General features: G+C 46.9%; 1 protein-coding gene and 1 long non-coding RNA gene across 5 annotated transcripts in view; one reads left to right on the top strand and one right to left on the bottom strand.

Annotated features, from left to right (window-relative positions):
* The window catches only part of AFG1L (AFG1 like ATPase), a 402,277-nt gene extending 393,949 nt beyond the window's left edge, over positions 1-8,328 (top strand). For both annotated transcript variants that reach the window (XM_063917076.1, XM_063917077.1), the window contains exon 13: positions 7,180-8,328. In XM_063917076.1, the coding sequence (XP_063773146.1) occupies positions 7,180-7,308 (129 nt within the window). In that variant the 3' untranslated portion in view covers positions 7,309-8,328. The remainder of the gene's footprint in view (positions 1-7,179) is intronic.
* LOC134909811 (uncharacterized) overlaps positions 1-27,416 on the bottom strand; it is a 317,263-nt gene that overhangs the window by 34,425 nt on the left and 255,422 nt on the right. The window lies entirely within an intron of this gene.

A 27,416-nucleotide genomic window follows, 5' to 3' on the forward strand; every position in this document is an offset into this window, starting at 1 on the left:
TCCTGGGATCCAAGGGATTACAGTGCGCATGTGCGGGAGGGTTGGTAGCGGCGCGGGAGGGTGGGTGTAAGTAATAACACTTACTATTAGGCGGGCGGCCGCGGCAGCCATGGACAAGCTGAACGCGGCAGCACTTCAAATGTAGCGCCAGCCGCCAGCCAATCAGAGCTGGCGGACCGGCAGCCAATCAGGGAAGCTGCCGCAGCAGCGGCAGCCAATCAGGAGCGACTGCTGCGGCCGCTTCCCTGATTGGCTGCCGGTCCGCCAGCTCTGGTTGGCTAGCGGCCGGCGCTTCATTTGAAATGCCGCCGTGTTCAGTGTGTCCATGGCTGCCGCGGCCGCCCGCCTAATAGTAAGTGTTATTACTACACCCACCCTCCAGCGCCGCTACCAACCCTCCCGCGCCGCTACCTACATCCTCCCTCCCACACCACTACCTACACCCACCCTCCCGCACCGCTACCTACAACCTCCCTCCAGCGCTGCTCCCTACAACCTTCGCTGGTCCCTACTGCAATCCCGGGAATCCCGGGATTGAAAAAACGGCCTGGGATTGGCCTCCCTAATAACGCCCCTTGCATACAAGCTTACGTGAAGTGGCATTTATACTAGTGACAATGATATTTACGGCATAGGCATACGTAATTTAGCATTCACACACTGGCCCTCATTCCGAGTTGTTCGCTCGCAAGCTGCTTTTAGCAGCTTTGCACACGCTAAGCCGCCGCCTACTGGGAGTGAATCTTAGCTTATCAAAATTGCGAATGAAAGATTCGCAATATTGCGAAAAGACTTCTCTGTGCAGTTTCTGAGTAGCTCGAGACTTACTCTTCCAGTGCGATCAGTTCAGTGCTTGTCGTTCCTGGTTTGACGTCACAAACACACCCAGCGTTCGCCCAGACACTCCTCCGTTTCTCCAGCCACTCCTGCGTTTTCCCCAGAAACGGTAGCGTTTTTTCAAACACTCCCATAAAACGGCCTGTTTCCGCCCAGAAACACCCACTTCCTGTCAATCACATTACGAACACCAGAACGAAGAAAAAACCTCGTAATGCCGTGAGTAAAATACCTAACTGCATAGCAAATTTACTTGGCGCAGTCGCAGTGCGAACATTGCGCATGCGCAGTTAGCGGAAAATCGCTGCGATGCGAAGAAAATTACCGAGCGAACAACTCGGAATGACCACCCCTGAACAGTAAGTTACTGACACACTAGCACAGGGTCAGCTCTATGATCACTTCTCCAAGTACTCATGGTCGCCTTAGGGAGGCCTTGCACAATTTAGGGTACAGCCTGTGGTAACAGGCTATGATAATCTTGTAATAAATGTACAGAATGAAATGGGCGGGTCACAGGGTTCTGAAAATAAGTGTTAAATTGTTAAAGAATCTAAATGTTTACTTTTCAGGCAATAATGTGTATTCTGAAATGATATACTGTTACACATCAAATGTGCTGAAAGGGAAGGTAGTTACAGGAGGCCGCCGGTCATAATACTGAAGACGGAACCCCACCCCCTTAGAGTACCAACAGTCGGCATGCCGACTAACAGGGACTATTCCCATAGAGAGGGAATATAACCGAGCCCACAAGGAGCCTCGTTGCGCTCTCACCCCAAAACCAAACAATGACCTATCAGTATAATACTGTTAACACTTTTATAGATTTTGTCGCTGCATATTTCTACCTGGTGTTTGTCAAATGCTAATAGATTGCATTAGTCTATTTATAGTGTGACAAAAGCACAGGAGAAGTTGTAAATGGGAGCTATGTGTGTACTTGGTTGTTATTTCTCTAGCATACATAAGGGATAATGGGGTTTACTTAATACGATGGGGTATAGATGGGGTCCAAAGGAGCCGGTGCACTTTAAATTTCTTCAATTGGGTGTGCTGGCTCCTCCCCTCTATACCCCTACCACAGGCAGTTTAGAAAAAAGTGCCCTCAGTAGAGGATGCACACTCTGGAAGCTCCAGAGGATTTTTTCTTCAGCTTATTTTAAACTTTATTATTTTCGGTATACTGTTTGGGCAACAGTATACCTGCACTGTGGGAGTTAAGGGAGGGACGGTTACTAGCCTCTGTCAGAGCCACTTCCCCCGCTGCAGGGCCACCGTCCTGAGAGGCTGTTAGTTCCGCGGGGCACTGCGCCTTGGCGGTCGCAATCGCAGCATGCCGCACACCCCTAACATATGCCTGAAAGTGAGAAGAGTGTTGAGTACAAATTGGGGGCCCCGCTAGATGGGTCCCTCGGTTCTTGGTGCGGCACAATGCAGGGGCGGCATACGGGACCCTCCACAGGGGACCCGCTATAGCCCCCCTGTGTACACTGGCAGCGGTAGTGGAAACTAACAGCCATTGTGATGTTTGCACAGTATAAGGAGACTTTGCCAGTATAAAAAATCTATGTAGCTTCAGCGCCATTACAGGGGGCAGAGCTTACTTAGAGCGGGACCAGCGGCATTTTGACGCCTTCCTCTGCTTACTGCTGCAGCAGCAAGGACACACAGCTCCTCCAGGCACTCCACAATACACAGGAAACTGGTACAGGGGAGTACAACAGGGGGAGAGCCGCTATTGTACACAATCTAGTGTCCTGAAAATGACAAGTAATCCGGTTCTACTGTGATATAAATATATTCAGCCTGCAGATTTCCTGAGTCTGACAGGGTGGGTGTGCTGTCGTGTGTGTGTGTGTGTGTGTGTGTGTGTGTGTGTGTGTTGTTTACTATAATTATGGTCAAACACTCATTATGCAAGGTTTGTCACACCAGATTCTCCCCTTCTACAACTGGTTCCCTATCGTGTGACCAATGCACTTAGACTACCAAAGTTAGTGTGGAGACTGGGGGGGTCAGGAGCCATCCTGGCTTGGTGCCATAAAAACTATGATGGCAGACATGTCATCTCAGCTCGATGCTAATAAACAGACAACACAACAACTGCAACAGGCTGTTGCAGACCTGGCTGCTAAGGCTGATGAAAGATAGCCTCCCCTTCCTAGTTCAGGGCCACTTAAACGTGGCTGCCTACTCTACTCTCAGAATCTGATGAGGAAATTCAGGAGGAGGGGGAGGTATTGGAACCTGATATAGAAGATTCCACTCCTGCGCAGGGTATTGAGCCCCTCATTATTGCTATCAGTGATGTATTAAAAATCCCTTTGGAAGAGGCTGCTGCACCGCAGTCGTTTTTCCTCAGAAAAAGCTCAGCATCACCTTCCCTGATTTTCCGGAATTAGATGAGTTTTTTAAACAAGCCTGGAAAAATCCTGATAAAAGATATCGGGTTACAAGGAGGTTTTTACGCTCTTTTCCATTTACACCAGAGGGTAGGAAAAATTGGGAAGAACCCCCAGCCGTAGATATATCAGTCTCCCGCCTCTCTAAAAAGGTGGTATTGCCTGCCCCTGGGTCCTTTCAGCTCAAGGACCGTGGGGATAGGAAAATAAAAACTACACTAAAGTCTATTTACACAGCGGCTGGCATATCACAAAGTCCTGTGATAGTGGGTTGCTGGATGTCTCATGCCATCCATACCTGGGCGACTCACGTTCAAGAGGCCCTTACGGGGGATATGCCCCTGGTCACTACGGTGACCCGCCTAAAACACATTCAAGACACTGCATGTGTGCTGTGTGACTCTCTCAAGGAGATAGGCACTATTAATGCTAGAACTGCTACCATGGCAGTGTCGGCGCGCAGAGCTTTGTGGCTGCATCAGTGAATTGCGGACACGGATTCCAAGCGCAGTGTGGAGTCTCTCACTTTCTCAGGGCAGTGACTCTTCGGGGTTGAGTTAGATACATGGATTTGTAAGGTTACTGCAGGGAAATCCACGTTACTCCCCACTGGGGCCCCGCCGGCTAGTCGTTCCTACCCGGGGCCGTCTACCCAGTAATTTCGGTCCACCAGATTCAGATGAAGAGCCAGAGGTGCCTCCAATGCGGCATGAGGAACCAGAGGTAAAACAAGAAAACCAGCTGCTGCTGTTTCCCAGGAACCAAGACCCAGTCCAGCTTCCACAAAAGCCTCAGCATGACGTTGCCTCCCTACCCCGAGGGGATCTCGAGGTGGGAGCTCGTCTGCTTCACTTCAGCATCAGGAGGATACTTGGGTAAAGGACCCCTTTTCCTAGGGCTACAAGCTGGAGTTTGACAGCGCTCATCCAACGATTTTTCAAATCAGGCTTACCAGCTTTGGACGATACTGTACACGGGTTATGCTGCAACAGGCTATCCTAAAGTTGGCCCAGTCCCAGGTCATTGTTCCAGTACCACTGCTACAACAAGGAAAGGGTTACTACTCCAACCTGTTTGTGGTACCGAAACCAGACGGTTCGGTAAGGCCCATTCTGAATCTAAAATCCTTGAACCCTTACCTCAAGGTTTTCAAGTTCAAGATGGAATCCTTGAGAGCAGTGATTGCGGGCCTGGAAGAACGGGAGTTCATGGTCTCTCTGGATATAAAGGACGCTTATCTCCATATCTCGATTTGGCCACCTCACCAGGCTTACCTGTGGTTTGCCCTGCTGAATGATCACTACCAGTTCCAGGCACTACCCTTCGGCCTGTCCACAGCTCCGAGGGTCTTCACGAAGGTTATGGCAGAGATGATGTTCCAGCTCAGAGTCCAGGGGGTAAATATTGTCCCTTACCTGGACGATCTCTTGATAAAAGCGAGATCCAGGGAACTTCTGCTGCTCAATATAGACTGCACTGTTCAGCTGCTGTCACAACATGGGTGGATCCTCAATTTACAGAAGTCCCACCTGGAGCTTTCTCAGTGGCTCCTGTTCCTGGGAATGTTTCTGGATACTGTGGCCCAGAAGGTGTTCCTCCCAAAGTACAAAGCAAGGACACTCCAGGAGATGGTACGACTGGTCCTAGGGCCTACTTGGGTATCCATTCATCTTTGCATAAAATTGTTGGGAAAGATGGTAGCCTCATACGAGGCCATTCAATACAGAAGGTTCCGTGCCAGAAGGATTCAATTGGATCTCCTGAGCAAGTGGTCCGGATCACATCTTCAGATGCATCGGATAATACTTGTAACAGAAAAAAGGGACGACCGGGCACTGATCAAAGTATGTGAAAGTAATAAGTGAAAGAACCAAAGGTGGACGATTTATATTTCTAGAAAGAAAATTTCACTCTTTCAATTATGGTCCTATTTGGTGGTGCGTCCAGAGCTAGGAAGTACCAGCACTTGCAAAGGGAGAGAGAGAAAGCTCTTGTGTGGGCGCACTCTTTATTAGATCTAGGAGGATTCCTAGGATATATGTAAGAAATGGTGTTTAAAACATCTATTTATTATTCAAAGTTAAAAATATTATAGTTACCCACATATATGATCCAACAGTGAATGAAAAGAGATTGTTATGAAAAAATATTGGAATGTTCTGGTCTGTTAATCACAGGGAATGATTAGAAGGGTGGGAGACACTTGATTGTCTGACACCTGTTTCTCCTGACCAGTACAGAAATTCTGTATTGATGGGACAAAAAAGGAAGTCGGAATAATATTTTGTGTATTTATGAGAGTATTGACCCATTAAATGGTCTCTCATAAATACACAAAATATTATTCCGACTTTCCTTCTTCTGTTATGGTGTGCTGGTGTATGAATCTCACCACTCCTTGTTGTTATGTTCCTTCTCCCAAGTATGTCCATACTCCTTCGGGCACTATTTTACTTATAACTGCCTGTGGGAGGCGGCATAGAGGGGTGGAGCCAGCACACCCAGTTGAAGAAATGTAAAGTGCACCGACTCCTTTGGACCCCATCTATACCCCATCGTATTAAGTTAACCCTAGTATCCCTTATGAACTACGAGAAAGGGATTTACCGGTAGGTATAAAATCCCGTTTTTTTCTGGTTGAAAGAGCTAATTGGCATCATTAATTCTCAGGGCACCTGTGAGAGGTTGATATATGGTGTGTCTGTTGCTAGTCTCACTGGTCTATGTACTAGGGGGGTCATTCAGAGTTGTTCGCTCGCAGTTTTTAGCAGCCGTGCAAACGCATAGTCGCCGCCCATGGGGGAGTGTATTTTCACTTTGCAGGAGTGCGAACGCCTGTGCAGCAGAGCGCCTGCAAACACATTTTGTGAAAAACAGGACCAGCCCTGTAGCTACTTATCCTGTGCGATGATTGCTGCGACGAGTGACATGGTAATGATGTCAGATACCCGCCCAGCCACGCCTGCGTTTTTCCAAACACTCCCAGAAAACGGTCAGTTGACACCCATGATCGTCCTCTTTCTGTCAGTCTCATTGTGAACGGCTCATTGGAATCGTCGCTAGAACCAGTGCAAAACCACAATGGACTTCGTACCCGTACAACGCGCGTGAGTATTGCGGTGCATACGCATGCGCAGATTAGCCATTTTTTCACTGATCGCTACGCAGCGAACAACGGCAGCTAGCGATCAACTCGGAATGACCCCCAAAGCCTTGGAAAGAGATAAAGTGGATGGAGATAAAGTACCAGCCAATCAGCTTTTGACATTTTTCAAACACAGCTTGTAATTTAGCAGTTATGAGCTGATAGGCTGGTACTATATCTCTGTTCACTTTTTTCTCTAAAAAGCTTAGTACATAGGGGTCTATATACTAATTATTGGAGACAGATAAAGTACCAGCCAATCAGCTTCTGTCATTTTTAAAAAGACCCCTATGACTCTCACTACCTGAGGAGCAGGCAGCAGGCCTGTTGAGAGACACCGTGACTACTACTGCTGGAAATATTATACTAATATTGCTGTGTTTTTTGAGAGGGACGTTATGTCCTTTCACTTTGAAAGGGGTTTATTTTGTTTTGTTACAGTCGGAAAGGCTAGGCTTTTCTTTTATGGTTTATTTATCTTTGTGCTGCAAATAAAACTAGCTGTGGCTACTTATACCAAGGCCATGGACTGCTGTGTTATTTGGCAGATGTACGATATTACTTTTAGAAACATATCCATCCCTTACGTCTTAAGTAATAATAGAATTTATTCATTCTGCAGAAGGATGAAGCATCTAACAAGTCCCTTAACAATGTAATGATGTTATAGTCAATGTTAGACTTTCCTAAACTATGTTTTCCCAACTGTGGTTGAGTCAGACATCATAATGAAATCATTGAAGCCGGTGTCTTATCTTTAATTTCCATATTTCTATGGCCCTTTATGTGCAGGACTCATCTGGAGGATTGTCCATGTTCACAGGCGAGGAGGAACTCTTTGCATTTCACCGCACCTTGTCTCGTCTTACTGAAATGCAAACAGATCAGTACTGGAGAGACGGAGACAGAAGCCAGAAGTAGTCATCACTCGTGCCGAAATAATGCGATAAATGCACAATACATCACTTTGAGAGATGACATTTCCTAAGAAGTATACATCCTCAATGGGATTACACAACACTCTCAGGACCATTATGTTATGTAAATGTCTTTTTTGTCATTTTTGCAGAGTTTAAGTGGATGCTGCTCTATTACCATACAAAGCTTAGTTACACCATTGAGTTATACAGATATTTAAATATCCTAACATTGTTTTGGTGCTTATGACTGCAAATGCAATTTGTTACAGTACATCTGAGAAGAACAGAACGGGACTGAGTGAGACAATACCATGGAGTACCTGAGAGTTACACTTAGTGCAATCATCAGGGGCTCATCTGTACTATTTAATGCTGAAGTGTTCACAATGAATGAGCGTTAATTGTATGTGCTTTAACATTTTTATTGTATGTGTCATAACAGTGGTTTGCTTGAGATTGTGTCATTGTTTCGAAAGCTACAATCTTTGAAACATAACAGAAAACATCCACTGCCAATATAAATGTTGGTATTCCAGGTAAGGGTTACTCTTAGCAATATGAGCTACCCAGAGGATTTCTATTTGTACACTGCACATCGGTTATCCACACTCCATCAATGTATTAATGCAGCCAAATTCATTTTCTGTGCTTATGAAATTCAGAGGCTTGTTTTCACGTACAGATATATTATTCCTACCTTTCCTTTACAAAATGTGTACACGTTTATATAAACAAGGGTGCTGTTATTTGTTATTTATTACTTATCAACAGGAAACAATTATGAATTGTTCTTATTATCTCTAGGAACACACCTACCGTAACTCAGAAACAGTAAAAGCAATTTGTAAACATTTTTAAATGCCACAGATCACAGTCATACAGCATATGAATGGTTATTATTACCACCACCACATTGGAAGTGATATATTAGCAGTTTGCATTGATCAGTCCAATACTATTTTAATCACAAATGTAATTGCTTGCTGTGTCTGCCTCACTAATAAATCTCCTATATTCAGTATGTGATATTTAAAAACTTGATTTGGTATATTAATTAGATACATTTATAGGATGAGCTAACTAGACTTGTTCATAAATTACTATATGATCCTTTTCCTACTTTAATAATGTAACAACTATTGTTAAATTATTTATGATTATTTGGTTCAGCTAGTGATCTACTTATTATTTAGTCCCATTCAAGAAAATACAGCTCATTTATACATAGGTAAATCACCATATTTCTCTTTTGGAAACTGTCCCCCGGTACAATCACTAGGCACCTACAGGATTGTGACGCCAAGTGGTAATGTGCATGGGCTTACATGGTTTAGTGTTACTGTCTCAGGGGACTATGTACTAAGCCTTGAAAAGTGATAAAGGGGGTCATTCCAGCCTGATCATAGCTGTGCTAAATTTATCACACAGCTATGATCACTGACACAGACATGCGGTGGGACGCCCAGCACAGGGCTAGTCCGCCCCGCATGTCTGGCCCAGCCCCACTGCACAAGTACAAAAGCATCGCCCAGCATCGCTGTGGCCCACCCCCCCTGCACGGTCTGGCCACGCCTACGTTTGCCGGACCACGCCCCAAAAACGCCACCGTGACGCCCCCTCCAGCCCAGTGACCGCCTCTGCCTGAGAATCAGGCAGAGGCGATCGCTAGGCAACAACGGCCGTCAGACATCTGGCATGCGCCGGCGCATGCGCAGTTCTGATCCGATCACACTGCTGCGAAAAACTGCAGCGTGCGTTCGGGCTGGAATGACCCCCAAAGTGGACAGTGATAAACTACCCACCAGCCAGCTCCTGTCAATTTTCAAAACATCCTGTGACATTACACTTAGGAGCTGATTGGCTGGTACTTTATCTCTCTCCACTTTCTCCAACTGACCAACTGAAATATTATCTATAAAGCTCTGCGGAATATGTGTGCATTATAGAAATAACTTTTAGTAAATAAATAAAATAAATGGTATAGATTATAAGCTTGCTAGCAGGGCCCTCTTATCGCTTCTGTCTGTCTATTATTACCCAGTTTTGTTTTATTTCAGTTTTTTTCCCAAATGTAAAATGCAATGGAATATGCTGGTGCCATATAAATAAATTATGATAAATAAGTAACTTAAAGATGATAAGAGCACCCTTTGAATCACATTTGTAACATTTCTCAAGCAATACTGCTTGTTACAGCCTAATTTATGTCTAATGGTACTCAGGAGAGTGAGAGAATGGCCTGTCTCTTATTATTTGTCACTGTGAGGCGAAGATTTGTGTTCTTAAAAATGAACTTACAATAACTGCATCAAATATACACTGCTCAAAAAAATAAAGGGAACACTTAAACAACACAATGTAACTCCAAGTCAATCACACTTCTGTGAAATCAAACTGTCCACTTAGGAAGCAACACTGATTGACAATCAATTTCACATGCTGTTGTGCAAATGGAATAGACAACAGGTGGAAATTATAGGCAATTAGCAAGACACCCCCAATAAAGGAGTTGTTCTGCAGGTGGTGACCACAGACCACTTCTCAGCTCCTATGCTTTCTGGCTGATGTTTTGGTCACTTTTGAAAGCTGGCGGTGCTTTCACTCTAGTGGTAGCATGAGACGGAGTCTACAACCCACACAAGTGGCTCAGGTAGTGCAGCTCATCCAGGATGGCACATCAATGCGAGCTGTGGCAAGAAGGTTTGTTGTGTCTGTCAGCGTAGTGTCCAGAGCATGGAGGCACTACCAGGAGACAGGCCAGTACATCAGAAGACGTGGAGGAGGCCGTAGGAGGGCAACAACCCAGCAGCAGGACCGCTACCTCCGCCTTTGTGCAAGGAGGAACAGGAGGAGCACTGCAAAATGACCTCCAGCAAGCCACAAATGTGCATGTGTCTACTCAAACAATCAGAAACAGACTCCATGAAGGTGGTATGAGGGCCCACAGGTGGGGGTTGTGCTTACAGCCCAACACCGTGCAGGACGTTTGGCATTTGCCAGAGAACACCAAGATTGGCAAATTCGCCACTGGCGCCCTGTGCTCTTCACAGATGAAAGCAGGTTCTCACTGAGCACATGTGACAGAGTCTGGAGACGCCAAGGAGAACGTTCTGCTGCCTGCAACATCCTCCAGCATGACCGGTTTTGGCAGTGGGTCAGTAATGGTGTGGGGTGGCATTTCTTTGGGGGGCCGCACAGCCCTCCATGTGCTCGCCAGAGGTAGCCTGACTGCCATTAGGTACCGAAATGAGATCCTCAGACCCCTTGTGAGACCATATGCTGGTGCGGTTGGCCCTGGGTTCCTCCTAATGCAAGACAATGCTAGACCTCATGTGGCTGGAGTGTGGCAGCAGTTCCTGCAAGACGAAGGCATTGATGCTATGGACTGGCCCACCGGTTCCCCAGACCTGAATCCAATTGAGCACATCTGGGACATCATGTCTCGCTTTATCCGCCAACGCCACGTTGCACCACAGACTGTCCAGGAGTTGGCGGATGCTTTAATCCAGGTCTGGGAGGAGATCCCTCAGGAGACCATCTGCCACCTCATCTGGAGCATGCCCAGGCATTGTAGGGAGGTCATACAGGCACGTGGAGGCCACACACACTACTGAGCCTCATTTTGACTTGTTTTAAGGACATTACATCAAAGTTGGATCAGCCTGTAGTGTGTTTTTCCACTTTAATTTTGAGTGTGACTCCAAATCCAGACCTCCATGGGTTAATAAATTTGATTTCCATTGATAATTTTTGTGTGATTTTGTTGTCAGCACATTCAACTATGTAAAGAACAAAGTATTTAATAAGAATATTTCATTCATTCAGATCTAGGATGTGTTATTTTAGTGTTCCCTTTATTTTTTTGAGCAGTGTATTTATATGGCAAACAAAATGTGTCAACTACTGAATACTGACACCCAAAAGACATTAAACTTTTGTAGGGAAAGATGCTCTGTGGCCACTAATTATCAGGGAACATCCCATTAATTGTGCCAATTTCACCCCTTAAATCACATTTAAATATCTTATCTAGGTAGATGCATGGGTGGTTCAATAAGTAGGGTAACAAGACCTCTCGTGTGTAATGTTCTTTATTTCATTCTAATTTCCCTTTTGGTTAAGAGCAGGTAGACCACTGCTTCCCCTCGCGGTCATTTGACTGTAAGATGGCGGGACTGGTGGAAACATGGTCACACATTGATATGCATAGTGTGATCAGATTTCCGTGTCTAAAGGGCACATCAGCAACTGAAATTCATTGCCATCTTGTTGAGGTGTACCGAGAAAACATCATGACACGGAAACAGGTTTGGGCTTGGTGCGCTGCCTTTGATAATGGCAGGACAATACACTAGGGTGAGGTTATTAGTCTTGGAGTTGGAAGCCATAAAACAGTGGTTCCCAAACTTTCTTGATGTCACAACTGAGGGCCTGAGCTGACGGGAGGCAGCCTCAGTTGTAGGGGCTGAGATGTACCGGAACCTGGGAGGTTGTATCAGACCCCTGGACATGTAAGTAACATGAATAATAACTGCCCGAAGGCGTGACCACGACAACTTGGATAAAAGTCAATGATGTTTATTATGACAACTCCGCAACACAGCAGCAGTAAAAGAAAACGTAAAAGTCAGCAAAGAATAAATACAGTTCCTGGGTACTACAGGATGGCAGGAGCCACAGGGCACTGGTAGTGTGAGATAGTTCTTATGATCTTCTAGATGGAAAGTCCTTACCAGGCCCGACTGTAGCAATGGAGATAACCCAGGATTGTGCCAGCTGGTGTTCCAGGAAAAGCTGGGTTGCTGAAGATAAAACAGCTGCTGTGGATACTGGCTGGAACCAGACTGTTGTTAGCACGGAGTGGATACTGGCTGGAACCAGTTAAATAATAAATGAACTTGGGAGCGATGAAATATGAACTGAAATGTAGAACTTGAGAGCGGAGAAATAATAATACCGGTGGAGAGTGGTAAAGTGTAGAAAGGACACCGGCCCTTTAAGGGAAGCTGTACTCTGCTGGAAGCTGAGCTGGAAGCAGGTAATGTTGTAGCTGGAAACAGATGAATCCACAATGGATTGGAGAGTCAGGCTACACCGCAGGTGGAATGCTGGTGCGGGTCTCTATGGTGGAAGTCTTGAGACAGGAGCTGGAACCTGGAAGACAATCACAGGAGAGAGACAAACAGGAACTAGGTTTGACAACCAAAGCACTGACGCCTTCCTTGCTCAGGCACAGTGTATTTATACCTGCAGCAAGGAAGGGATTGGCTAGGCAATTATGCAGATTATCAATACTGAGAACAGATTGGTGGAAATGATCAGCTGACAGAATCCAAGATGGCTGCGCCCATGCAGACACTTGGAGGGAAGTTTGGTTTGTAATCCATGTGGTAATGAAAACAGTAATGGCGGCGCCGGCCACCGGAGACAGGAGGCGCCAGGCTGACAGATGCACATCCAACCACGCGGACACAGCGGAGGCCGCGGCTGACGTAATCGCCACTCAGACACTCTGCATGCAGAAGTTCAGGGACGGCGGCAGAGGCCGCGGGAGACGCCATGCCAGGTGTAATATGGCGTTTACTGTGACAGCGTCCCAGAGTGACAGGAGAGGATACAGGAATGTACATATCAGGATAACAGATGGAATCCGGTCCTGGAGCGCTGAGCCAGCCTTAGGAGGCATCTGATGGGTAAGAAATGGCGTCCAGATACCCGGATCGTGACAGCACCCCCCCCTTTAGGAGTGGCCCCAGGACACTTCTTTGGCTTTTGAGGAAACTTGGAATGGAATCTCCGGACCAAGGCAGGAGCATGGACATCAGAAGCATTGGTCCATGAACGTTCCTCAGGACCATAACCTTTCCAGTCAATAAGATATTGTAGTTGACCGTAACGGTGACGTGAGTCCAGGATCTTGGCCACTTCATACTCAACGCCTCGTTGAGTTTGGACTTTCGGAGTTGGAGGAAGTGAGGAATGAAACCGATTCAAGATCAGCGGTTTCAACAGGGAAACATGGAATGTCCTGGGTATTTTTAAGAAGGGAGGCAACTGGAGTCTGTAAGCAACAGGATTGATGACTTGTTCAATCTTGAAAGGACCGATATAGCGAGGTGCAAACTTCATACTGGGAACTCTTAACCTCAAATTCTTCGTGGATAACCATTCCCGATCACCCACCTTGAGAGCAGGAACTGCTCGACGCTTCTTATCCGCAAACTTCTTGTACCTGAACGATGCCTTGAGCAGAGCTGATCGTACGCTCTTCCAGATATTGGCAAACTGATGCAAGGTGATATCCACTGCGGGAACAGAAGTTGCTGGAAGCGGTTGGAACTCAGGGACTTTAGGGTGGAATCCAAAGTTAGTGAAGAATGGTGTTGAAGCAGATGAAGAATGATACTGGTTGTTATGACAGAACTCGGCCCAGGGAAGTAATTGAACCCAGTCATCTTGAGAGGAGGACACATAGATGCGGAGGAAGGCCTCCAAGTCCTGATTCACCCTCTCGGTTTGACCATTGGTCTGAGGATGGTAAGCCGTGGAAAACTTTAGCTTGACTTGGAGGACTTGACATAAACTTCGCCAGAATTTGGCTGTGAATTGAACTCCTCGATCTGAGATAATTTCTTCAGGAAGACCGTGGAGTCGGAAGATCTCTTGTATGAATACTTGAGCCAACTTGGAAGCTGACGGAAGACCGGTGAGAGGAATGAAGTGTGCCATCTTGGTGAACCGGTCAACTACCACCCAGATGGTATTGAACTTGTTGCACATGGGTAAGTCTGTAATGAAATCCATCGACAAGTGGGTCCATGGTCGACGGGGAACGGATAGTGGAACCAGTTGCCCCGCAGGCGACTGGCGGGATACTTTATGTTGGGCACACTTTGGGCAAGATGCAATAAACTCCAAGACGTCCTTTTTCAGAGTTGGCCACCAATAGGACCTAGAGATAAACTCCAGGGTTTTTTGGATACCTGTATGTCCGGCAAAACGGGAAGCATGGGCCCAATGCATGAGCTTCTTCCTTAGCATCGGCTTCACAAAACTTTTCCCTGATGGGGGCGTAGAGTCCATCCCTACCGTGGAGAATGCCAACGGATTTATAATAGGATGCTTGTCTGAAGACTCTGACTCATTTTCTTGCTCCCATGAGCGGGAAAGGGCATCGGCCTTGCGATTCTGAGAGCCCGGACAGAACTGGAGTTTAAAGTCGAACCTGGAAAAGAAAAGTGCCCATCTGGCCTGACGAGGGTTGAGACATTGTGCGCCCTTCAGGTATAAAAGGTTCTTGTGGTCTGTAAGTATGGTGATTGAATGAGAAGCTCCCTCCAACAGATACCTCCACTCTTCTAGAGCGAGCTTGATGGCTAGCAACTCCTGGTCGCCAATGGCATAGTTGCGCTCAGCTGGGGAGAACTTCCGGGAGAAGAAACTGCAAGGGTGTAAATGGCCATCTTTAGCCCTCTGAGATAACACCGCTCCTACTCCAACGGAGGAGGCATCCACCTCTAAGATGAAAGGAGAGTCGATGTCAGGCTGTTTCAGAACAGGCGCAGAGATGAACCTTTGTTTTAAAAGATGAAATGCTTGCATGGCTTCTTCAGACCACTTGGACGGGTTAGCACCCTTCTTAGTGAAAGCAGTAATAGGCGCCACAATGGTGGAAAAGTCTCGTATAAACTTTCGGTAATAGTTGGCGAACCCTAAGAACCTCTGGACCCCTTTGAGGGTTAAGGGTACCGGCCAATTTTGGATTGCTTGTAGTTTCTCAGGATCCATCTCTAGTCCGGAACCGGACACAATGTACCCTAGAAACGGAATGGACTTGACTTCAAAGACGCATCTTTCTAATTTGCAATAGAGATGATTGACACGGAGACGGGACAGAACCTCTTTAACCCAAAAACGATGTTCCTCTAAATCGTTGGCAAAAATGAGGATATCGTCTAGATAGACCACGACATGACGGTATAGAATGTCTCTGAAGATCTCATTGACAAAATGCTGGAAGACAGCTGGAGCATTGCTCAATCCGAAGGGCATGACGAGGTACTCATAATGTCCGTCACGGGTGTTAAAGGCGGTCTTCCACTCGTCACCCTCACGGATCCGGATGAGACTGTATGCACCTCGCAAGTCCAGCTTTGTAAAGATGGTAGCTCCGCTAACTCTGTCAAAGAGCTCAGTAATCAGGGGTAAAGGATAACGGTTCTTGATGGTAATGTCGTTCAAACCTCTGTAGTCGATGCACGGCCGCAGACCACCATCTTTCTTTTTTACAAAAAAGAAGCCTGCGCCGGCTGGAGAAGAAGAAGGTCGAATGAACCCCTTTGCTAGGTTCTCTTTAATATATTCCTCCATAGAATGCGTCTCAGGCAGAGACAACGGATAAGTTCGGCCTCGAGGTGGAACCTTCCCTGGAACGAGATCAATCGGACAGTCCCATTCTCTATGAGGAGGAAGGATATCAGCAGAAGCTTTACTGAACACATCCGTGAAATCTTGATATGGAGGAGGTGGAACATCAGACGACCTGGGGGAGGAAGAACAGACAGGCAATACTTTAAACAAACATGTCTCAGCACAGGAGGAACCCCATGCCAGGATTTGCGTAGTCGTCCAATCAATTGTAGGATTGTGAAGACGGAGCCATGGAAGGCCCAGGACCACAGGATGTGTGGCTCTTGGAATCACTAAAAAAGAAATAAGTTCGGAATGAAGAACTCCCACTCTCAGACGAACTGGTAGAGTCCTTAAAGAAATAACTGCATCAAAAATTTTGCTGCCATCCACGGCAGTTAAAGAAATGGACGAAGGAAGTCTCTCGGTGGGTAGGGACCACCGTTTAACATAGGCTTCGGTAATAAAGTTCCCAGCTGCTCCGGAATCAAGGAGGGCAATGACGTTCCGATAACGTTGAGCAACTTGAAGCGAGACTGGGAGATTACAATCTTGAGGAGATGGAGAGGAGATCATTACTCCTAGCCGGCCCTCTCCTTGGCGAGCTAGGATTTGGAGTTTCCCGGACGTTTGGGACAGGCATTAATGGTGTGAGACGGAGCTGCACAATAGAGACAGAGAAACTCGGAGAGACGTCTTCGGCGCTCAGCAGGAGTTAAACGGGAACGGCCAAGTTGCATGGGCTCATCTTTAGATGGTGACAGTTGACGAGGAGGAGGAGCAGAAGATTTTGGAGCAGATGATCTTCCACGCTCAGTTGCTCTCTCTCTGAAACGTAAATCAACTTTCGTGCAGAGTGAGATTAGCTCATCTAACTTAGAAGGTAAGTCTCTGGTAGCTAACTCATCTTTAATACGCTCAGATAAGCCATGCCAGAACGCAGCATACAGGGCCTCGTCGTTCCATGCCAGTTCGGATGCCAGGATCTGGAACTGTATCAGATATTGTCCTACAGTACGTGACCCCTGGCGTAAACGGAGAATGTCGGATGAAGCTGAGGTTACCCGGCCTGGCTCGTCGAAGATGCGCCTGAATGTTGACACGAAGGCAGTGTAGGAAGATGAAGACGTGGAGCAGAAATGGGTAAGGTGGGTGGGGTTAAAGCTGGAGTCACTGTGGTTGACGCACCAGACGCGCCTGATCCACGGAGAGTTGTCTGAATCCCATCCAGCCGAGTAGAGAGATCCTGGAGACAGCGGATGATGTGGCCCTGTGCAGCCTCCTGATGTTCTAGTCGGGCTGCCAGTTCTTGCATCGGCCTGGCCGCTTGATCCTGGTCTCCGGCTGGATTCATTAGGTCAGTGCTTACTGTCACAACTGAGGGCCTGAGCTGACGGGAGGCAGCCTCAGTTGTAGGGGCTGAGATGTACCGGAACCTGGGAGGTTGTATCAGACCCCTGGACATGTAAGTAACATGAATAATAACTGCCCGAAGGCGTGACCACGACAACTTGGATAAAAGTCAATGATGTTTATTATGACAACTCCGCAACACAGCAGCAGTAAAAGAAAACGTAAAAGTCAGCAAAGAATAAATACAGTTCCTGGGTACTACAGGATGGCAGGAGCCACAGGGCACTGGTAGTGTGAGATAGTTCTTATGATCTTCTAGATGGAAAGTCCTTACCAGGCCCGACTGTAGCAATGGAGATAACCCAGGATTGTGCCAGCTGGTGTTCCAGGAAAAGCTGGGTTGCTGAAGATAAAACAGCTGCTGTGGATACTGGCTGGAACCAGACTGTTGTTAGCACGGAGTGGATACTGGCTGGAACCAGTTAAATAATAAATGAACTTGGGAGCGATGAAATATGAACTGAAATGTAGAACTTGAGAGCGGAGAAATAATAATACCGGTGGAGAGTGGTAAAGTGTAGAAAGGACACCGGCCCTTTAAGGGAAGCTGTACTCTGCTGGAAGCTGAGCTGGAAGCAGGTAATGTTGTAGCTGGAAACAGATGAATCCACAATGGATTGGAGAGTCAGGCTACACCGCAGGTGGAATGCTGGTGCGGGTCTCTATGGTGGAAGTCTTGAGACAGGAGCTGGAACCTGGAAGACAATCACAGGAGAGAGACAAACAGGAACTAGGTTTGACAACCAAAGCACTGACGCCTTCCTTGCTCAGGCACAGTGTATTTATACTTGCAGCAAGGAAGGGATTGGCTAGGCAATTATGCAGATTATCAATACTGAGAACAGATTGGTGGAAATGATCAGCTGACAGAATCCAAGATGGCTGCGCCCATGCAGACACTTGGAGGGAAGTTTGGTTTGTAATCCATGTGGTAATGAAAACAGTAATGGCGGCGCCGGCCACCGGAGACAGGAGGCGCCAGGCTGACAGATGCACATCCAACCACGCGGACACAGCGGAGGCCGCGGCTGACGTAATCGCCACTCAGACACTCTGCATGCAGAAGTTCAGGGACGGCGGCAGAGGCCGCGAGAGACGCCATGCCAGGTGTAATATGGCGTTTACTGTGACAGCGTCCCAGAGTGACAGGAGAGGATACAGGAATGTACATATCAGGATAACAGATGGAATCCGGTCCTGGAGCGCTGAGCCAGCCTTAGGAGGCATCTGATGGGTAAGAAATGGCGTCCAGATACCCGGATCGTGACACTTGACTCACAGCACCCTAGAGTATCAGATTTTTTCACGGCACCCTTAGGCCAAAAGTTTCTTATTGAGAAATTTAGAAAGAGATATTAAATGAAGTAAATTGTGTTTATACTGAATGTCATCCTTAGGTTCAGTTATGTGATGAGGGACAACATTTGCTTCCGATTGTCCACATATTTGATGACTGGCAGCCACCAGCACTGGTTTTGCCTTTTACATTAACCATTTATCATTTGAATTGGTCCTGGACCACCAATCCAGGGCACCCCTGCAAGTGTCCCGAACACCCCAAGGTGCCATGGCACACAGTTTGAGAACCACTGCCATAAAATGTAACTGGACTGTCCTGTCTAACAAATGGGACAATTGTCTGTGTTCTTAAAAAACCTTGTTGCTGAGATCTGCAATTACATGTACAGTATATTTTCTAAAAACACAATGTGGAAAATGATCCAAAAAATATGTTTTTGCTTAATATCTACGGCTATAAAGAAAATGGTGGCATCTTGCTAGTTGTGTGGTAATGATACCAGAATAAGGGACACAGCGCCTGAGTCATCGCAGCTCGGAATTGGTACGCAGCGGCTGTGCGAATATATGCAAATGTACCTATGCCTGGTTTTGTGGTGAGACACTCACCAGTGGCTTTGCCAATCCCATCAGCTGCATACACAGATGCAGCATCCATCGCAGATCAGCTGATTATCAGTCTGAGTAGCCCTATGGGTGTGCAGCAAGGCCGCAGGAAGTAAGACACCGGAGCCATTGCAGCAGTGTAAGGATCACAGTCGCAGCCTCAAACAGGCCCCTAAAATGGTTCTGACACGCCTGAGCTTTTGCCGCCACTCCCATTTATCTCCCCCAAACACTCCGACAGTCAAATAAATCCTTTCGGTGGCCGCTGTTGCAAGACCATCGCGACACATGCGCAGTGCGACTTGCTGCATGCACAGACTCACGGTGTTCACTCAACTGTGGAAATATCAGGTTTGCATACATCTCAATCAGGCCCAGAGTCACTTACTAAAAGGTTTCACAGATAAACTAGAATGCATGACTAATAAAGCTAGCAACGAGGGGATGTTTCTAAAGTGAATCTGACAATGGGACATGGCTATAACCAAATATGCCATGAGGTGGTTACTGCTGCTTGCTTGTCTTCAGTCATATGTCCACTTGGAGCTCTCATCCGGAACTGGGTGAAGTGTTGACCATCATGATTCCACCCTCTGACTATTGTTTCCTGGGCTGTGACTAGGGTTGGGCGTGCGTTGCGGCCACCACGGGCCTAGAGGGCGGCACTGTCTAACAGATAGGCATATTTAGGGTACTTTGATGTGAGTCTTTATATCAGATAAGTCTACATGAATAAAGTATGGATATTACAGTTAGATTTGATGTATTATCCCCTTGTGACACCTGCACTGGCTCTGGCACTGTGTGCTCTGTGCACCTTAGCTGGTCTTGGCTTGGGCAGTCTATTGCGCACATATGCAGGCCAAATATTGTCCAGGAGCGCTCATTACATGGAATCTTTATTGGTAAATATGCTTCTTTTGTATGACTGAGATCCATTATTTCCTGAAGAACAAGAAGATATATTGTTCTATGCTGTCTACCTGACAGAAAAACAGTATGTTGAATTTATTAATAGCCTGCACTTTGCTATAAGTTGTTTACAAGAAGTTAAAGGGTTTCATTAAATGAGAGTTACTAAACTATAGCCTGTTGGTGACTCTGCTTTTACTAATATACTGTATCTATATTTTTGCAAATCATGTACTGTAGCTAAAGTGCCACCTGCTGGCTGAGCAGTGCAAGGGAAATACTTAAAATAATGGTAAGAATTCTGTCCACAAGTTCATCATCTCTGCATGTTTGTCAGATCTTCTCAGGAGACATGTAGAAGAGTTGCTAGCACATTTGGCTTGTATTGTGTCCTACTGTACATTGTAGTAAACAATCAATTATGCATTCATACAAAATATAAGCTACTCCAACCACCAGGCTGTACTTAATAATTACCACATAACATAACTTTCCTTTTGCTCTAAAGGTCTCAGTCAGCTTTATTCATTGTATAGTTGTAATGCTGGTTCTTTCCTTGTGTCTGTCTTCAATTTTGCCATTTTACAGATTTTATTTTCTTAAATCATGGAATGAAATTGGAGTAACTCCAGAATTGATACCCATGTTCTGCACAATATATTGTAATGTCTTCAAAACATATTAAATAAAACTCTGCTATGAAATGATCCCATATGTATTCCCCTCTGATATTTATATCCAGTCTATCAGCTGGGCTGTCCGCCTCATTTCCTGTGTTGTTACCTCTGCTGCCCCTCTCTAACAGTCTCCATTGGCTCCATCAGAATTAAGGGGCCCATTTATCAACAAGTTTTAGGGGGTCATTCCGACCCGATCGCACTTCGCAGTTCGCAGCCGTACGATCGGGTCTGAACTGCGCATGCGCCGCGACGCGCAGGTGCGTCGTTACCCGGCGACGACCAGCGACGAGAATACCGAAGATTGCGTTCGCAGCAACAAACGCAAAAAGATTGACAGGAAGAGGCCGGCCGGGGGTGTCAACTGACCGTTTTCTGGGAGTGCCAAAGAAAACGCAGGCATGTCCGGATGTCAGCAGGGAGGGATCCTGATGACAGATTCAAGAAGATCCATCGCAGCGGCTGAGTAAGTTTTGAGCTGTGCAGAGACTGCACAAACTGTTTGTGTGTGCAGCTGTCTGCACAAGCGATCGCTCTCCTGCACACCCCTAATCCCCTCCCCTGTAGGCGGCGATTACCTGGTCGCAGCAGTGCTAAATATAGCATGCGTGCGACCGGGTCTAAATGACCCCCTTAGCCATTTAGTACTTGTTGCGTGTGATAAATGGGGCTCCAGCCAATCAGCTCCTAACTGTCATTTTTCAAACACATGACAGGAGCTGGTTGGCTGGAGCAACATTTATCATACACAACAAGTTTTAAAAAGCCAAAACTTGTTAATAAATGGTCCCTAAGTTCAAACTCTTCTCTCAAATCTTCAGAGGTCTCCACTACACTGCTCCTGCCTACATAGACAGCCTCATTTCCTCACTTACTGCACTCTTCACTGTACAGATAACTGCTGCTTTACCTTCTCTCTGATCTTATGTGACCACTCCAAGCCGGGCTTTCCCTGACACGACATGCAACCATGTCAAAGACTTCAACCTGCAGCTGCTGGAAACTAAACTTCCAACAGCCGGCTTGCTCACAGTGCCTGGCATGCAGGGCCGTCTTTTTGTATGGGCTCAATGGGCACTTGCCCAAGGGCCCCAGGAGTCTAAGGACCCTAGGCTGATAGCTGAGGGTAGAGAAAAGATATACCAAGATATATCCAAACAGGCGCTACTTAAAGATGCTTTTCCTAACAGCTGTTTTATGGAGATAGTCACTCTCCACACATTAGATACACACAAAAACAAAAAGAAAATAGCGCTTACACTAGTAGATTATGCAGACAATGCTATAACATGGTAATCTAAAAAAGTATCATTTATTAAAATTGATTAATATTAAAAAAAAAGTACAACTGGCTTTCAAGCCTTCACTGTATTCAAATAGTTGGAAACAAATTATTACTTATGTGTCATAGTTGTACATCATAAGAAATTAATACTGTGCAACTGTACAGTAATGTCCTCCTTTTTAGGTCAAATGTCAGGGACTTTTTGTACAGTTTCTGTGAACCACAGTCCGATTATAGAAACAGTTATGGTCACGGACCAATGGCAGGGGTCCCAAACGTTTGTAATATTTACCGGTCCTAAGGTATTTTGGAAGGGAAGAATCCTGTTAGCGTTGATTCCTTTCATACGATGTTTCACTTGCTCCTCCTTGGTCTAAGGGACTCTGTGGACTTCACCCATTGGTTACTACTGGATGATACTGGTCACATCTGGTCCAAGCACTAAAGGTTAGAGGGACTCCATCAAATGCGCTGAAATCCACTGCCATTTCGGTGAAACATCGTATGAAAAGTTTGGGACCCCTGCCATTGGTCCATGACCATAACTGTTTCTATAATCGGACTGTGGTTCACAGAAACTGTACAGAAAGTCCCTGACATTTAACCTAAAAAGGAGGACATTACTATACAGTTGCACAGTATTAATTTCTTATGATGTACAACTATGACACAAGTAATAATTTGTTTCTAACTATTTGAATACAATGAAGGCTTGAAAGCCAGTTGTACTTTTTTAAAATTATTCAATTTTAATAAATGATGCTTTTTTAGATTACCATGTTATAGCATTGTCTGCATAATCTACTAGTGTAAGCACTGTTTTATTTTTGTTTTTGTGTGATAGTACCCCTTTTTCAGGGGTACCAGATTTTTAAAAATCGGCCCTAGGGAACTGGAGATATCTGACTTCTAAGCAATGGTCCCAATCCAAGCCTGTTAATTGCTCTTCCTTGCCAGATATCTTGGGTTCTGTTTGACTTATACCGCTTTCAGATCGCAAATGCCGGATCCCACCCGGTAAGAGAAACGTGTCCTTACCGGGTGGGATCCGGCATTTGCTCTGCTTTGGTGGCTTTCCGACCTGGCAATATACCAGGTCGGCTGTCATAGCAGCGGGGGGGGGGGGGGGGGGGGGTGCAGCAGCAGCAAGGGCGGGAGTGGAGGCGGCACTTGGAGATAAGCTCATCTCCTGCGCCGCCTCTCTCTATGCTGTGAATGGGAGCCGTGTCGCATCGAAACGGCTCCCATTCACACTGCGCCTGACCAGGTATTCAACCCGGTAATAACCATTCTTTTTTACCGGGTTGAATTACCGGGTCAGGCGACCCGCTAATTCGGCCAAAGTGCTTTCACATCGCACACTGACCCGTTTCGACACGGCAATATGCCGTGTCGATACCGGGTTATTTGTGTGATGTGAAAGGGGTATTAGAGTTTTTTTGATGTTATAGTCCAAAAGCTGTGACACTGGCAGCTTGTCTATACTATGCTCAGAACCAGAGATATCAGCCTTCCAGCAGCTGGTCCCTGCTCCAGCTTCACACACCTGGTATGCAGTTTTATATATTCGTTGGTGGATTGCTCTGGCTCCTAAACTCTGATTCCCAAGTCCCCAGTACCTCTTGAGAGGTAAGCTTCTCTAGTATTTTGTCACATTGAAAGCTAAGAAATCTATTTCCAAGAACTGGAGATATCTGCGGTCAAACATGCTGCCCTCCCACTGGAAAATTATGAATATTAAGCCCACTCGACTAGCCACCCCTCCCCTGTGTATATGTATGTGTGACTGTGTATGTGTGTAATGTTTGTACAGTATGTATGTATGTATGTGTGACTGTGGCATAATGTGTGTAAGCGTCACTACTACAGGTGGCGGTACGTGTGAGAGAGTCACTGATATAGGGGACGTTACGTGTGATAGTGTCACTGGTATAGGGGGCGTTACGGATGTATGCGTCACTGCTACAGTTGGCGTTATGTGTGAGAGTGTCACTGGTAAAGGTGGCGTTACGTGTGAGAGCATCACTGGTACAGGGTGCGTTACGTGTGTAAGCATTACTGGTACAGGGGGCGTTACGTATGTAAGCGTCACTGGTACAGGGGGCGTTACGGGTGTGAGTGGCACTAGTACAGGGGGCATTACGCGTGGAAGCGTCACTGGTACAGGGGGCGTTACGTGTGTAAGCGTCCCTGGTACAGGGGGCGTTTTGTTTGTAAGCATCACTGATACAGGGGGCATTACGTGTGTAAGCATTACTGGTACAGGGGGCGTTACGTGTGTAAGCATTACTGGTACAGGGGGCGTTACGTATGTAAGCGTCACTGGTACAGGGTGCGTTACGTGTGTAAGCATTACTGGTACAGGGGGCGTTACGTATGTAAGCGTCACTGGTACAGGGGGCGTTACGGGTGTGAGTGGCACTAGTACAGGGGGCATTACGCGTGGAAGCGTCACTGGTACAGGGGGCGTTACGTGTGTAAGCGTCCCTGGTACAGGGGGCGTTTTGTTTGTAAGCATCACTGATACAGGGGGCATTACGTGTGTAAGCATTACTGGTACAGGGGGCGTTACGTGTGTAAGCATTACTACTACAGGGGGAGTCATGTATAATAGTCACTGCTGCAGTGGGCATTAAGTGTGTAAGCGTCACTACTACAGGGTTCATTGTGTGTATAAGCGGCACTACTACAGGGAGCATTATGTGTATAAGCGTCACTGGTATAGGGGGCATTATGGCCCTCATTTCGAGTTGATCGCTCGCTAGCTGCTTTTAGCAGCAGTGCTAACGCTAAGACGCCGCCCTCTGGGAGTGTATCTTAGCTTAGCAGAAGTGCGAACGAAAGATTAGCAGGACTGCTCGTAAAAATGTTCATGCCGTTTCTGAGTAGCTCCAAACCTCCTACCTTGCGATCACTACAGACAGTTTAGTTCCTGCTTTGACGTCACAAACACGCCCTGCGTTCGGCCAGCCACTCCTCCGTTTCCCCAGGCACGCCTGCGTTTTTACCTGACACGCCTGCGTTTTAGCACACTCCCGGAAAACGCGCAGTTACCTCCCAGAAACGCCCCTTTTATGTCAATCACTCCCCGATCAGCCGTGCGACTGAAAAGCGCCGCTAGACCATGTGTAAAATAGCATAGTTTTGTGTGAAATAACATTGCGCGTGCGCACTGCAGCCCGTACGCATGCGCAGAAATGCTGTTTTTTTGCCTGATCGCTGCGCTGCTAGCGATCAACTCGGAATGACCCCCAATGTGCACTGTCCCTTTGTAAAGTATTGGAGGGCGCAAATTTATAGTTTGCAGGGGGGCGCCGAACACCTTAGCACCGGCCCTGCCTAACATCATTCACTCCAGTCCCAACCTGTCTTGCCCAGTGTCTCAATCCAGAGCATGAAGATGACCCTGCCCCAGTAGTTAATGTCATCTTTAGATGGTGTTAGCCATTGTAGCCTGTGGGCTATTTATTGCAGCATTTACTGGGAGAAGGATCAATAGGTTGCATATGGTAATAGGTTGACATGGTGGAGTACGCTCAATTTCATTCCCGCCCTCTGCAGAGGTTAATCCTTTCCAAATGGGACGGCCTGCCTCATCGGATCAGGTCTCAAATTATCTCCTTGACTCCGGAGGTTCGTCTGTCACTGAGCTGGTGGCTACAGGACCAACAGTTGAGCAGGGCCCGTCCCTTCTGGATCTCCAACTGAGTCCTCCTGACAACGGATGCCAGTCTGCGAGGTTGGGGCACAGTGTTGGAGCAACACTCTCTCCAGGGTTGGTGGACCAGGGAGGAATCTCTCCTCCCGATAAACATTCTGGAATTGCGGGCAGTGTTCAATGCGTTGAAACTGGCCCTGCCTTTGGTACGGAACAGGCTTGTTCAAGTACAGTCGGGCAACGCCACCATGGTGACGTACATAAATCATCAAGGCGGCACTCGAAGCCGCATGGCAATGATGGAAGTGTCAAAAATCCTCCAATGGGCGGAACACCATCTGCCAGCCATATCGGCAGTGTTCATTCCAGTAGTCCTTAACTGGGAAGCGGACTTCCTCAGCCATCAGGACGTGCACGCCGGAGAGTGGAGTCTTCGTCCCGAAGTCTTTCAATTCCTAGTGGACATGTGGGGCCTACCAGATGTAGACCTGATGGTGTCTCAACACATTCACAAGGTTTCGGTCTTCAGGGCAAGGACAACGGATCCTCAAGCAGCCTTTGTGGATGCACTGGCAATTCCATAGAACTTTCGGCTGCCATACGTGTTACCTCCAGTGTCACTCCTGCCCAGGGTAATACGGAAGTTCAAGCAAGAAGGAGGAATACTACTTCTAGTCGCTCCAGCGTGGCCCAGACAGCATTGCTTCTCAGACCTGCACGGTCTCTCGATAGAGCGTCCTCTTCTACTTCCTCAATGCCCAGACCTCCTCGTTCAGGGCCCTTGTGTCTACCCAGACCTGGCCAGACTGGCTTTAACAGAGTGGCTCTTGAAGCATCACTCCTGAGAGCAAAATGATTCTCTGAGGCGGTTATTCAAACTATGTTGAAAGCCCGTAAACCAGCTTCTGCTCGTATTTATTACAGGGTCTGGAATTCTTACTTCACATGGTGTGCTGCTAAGAGTTATGATGCATATACTTTCAAAACTTCCACACTTTTGGCTTTTCTTCAACAAGGACTAGACTTGGGCCTTCGTCTGGCCTCCCTCAAGGTTCATATATCTGCTTTGTCAGTGTGGTTTCAGATAAACATTGCGTCTCTTCCTGACGTTCACACTTTCAATCAGGGTGTTCTATGGATTCAGCCTCCCTATGTCCCTCCTGTGGCTCCATGGGATCTGTCTGTTGTCTTAAATGCCCTGCAAGATTCTCCATTTGAACCTCTTGAGTCTGTGGACCTTAACTGCCTTATGCCTAAGGTCGTATTTCTGTTGGCTATTGCCTCTGCTAGGAGGGCGTCGGACTTAGGTGCTATGTCCTGTCGTCCAGCCTTTCTGATTTTCCCAGTGACTGGGCTGTTCTTCGAACTCGCCCTGGTTATTTGCCTTAACCAGGATATTGTGGTTCCAGCCTTCATCTCTTCTGGTCTGTTCTCCAAAGAAAGATCTTTGGATGTGGTACAGGCTCTCTGTGTTTATGTGGAAAGGACTGCCTCTATCAGGAGGTCAGATTCCATTTTTTGTACTGTTTGGTTTTCACAAACGTGGCTGGCCTTCGAATAAGCAGACCTTGGCCAGATGGATTACATTGGTGATTGCACAAGCTTATGCGCAGGCTGGGCTCCCAGCTCCTGCTGCTATTAAGGCCCATTCTACTTGATCGGTTGGACCTTCTTGGGTGGCCCGCTGTGGCGCGTCCGCTGAACAATTGTGCAAGGCGGCTACGCGGTCCTCTGTGAACACGTTCATCTGGTTCTTTGCCTTTGATACTTCCGCCTCCCAGTATGCTTCCTTTGAACGCCGGTTCTTGTGCCTGCTACAGTGCGTCCCCTCTCATGAGGAACTGCTTTAG

This window comes from Pseudophryne corroboree, chromosome 4 (assembly GCF_028390025.1).
Source record: "Pseudophryne corroboree isolate aPseCor3 chromosome 4, aPseCor3.hap2, whole genome shotgun sequence".
Lineage (NCBI taxonomy): Eukaryota > Metazoa > Chordata > Amphibia > Anura > Myobatrachidae > Pseudophryne > Pseudophryne corroboree.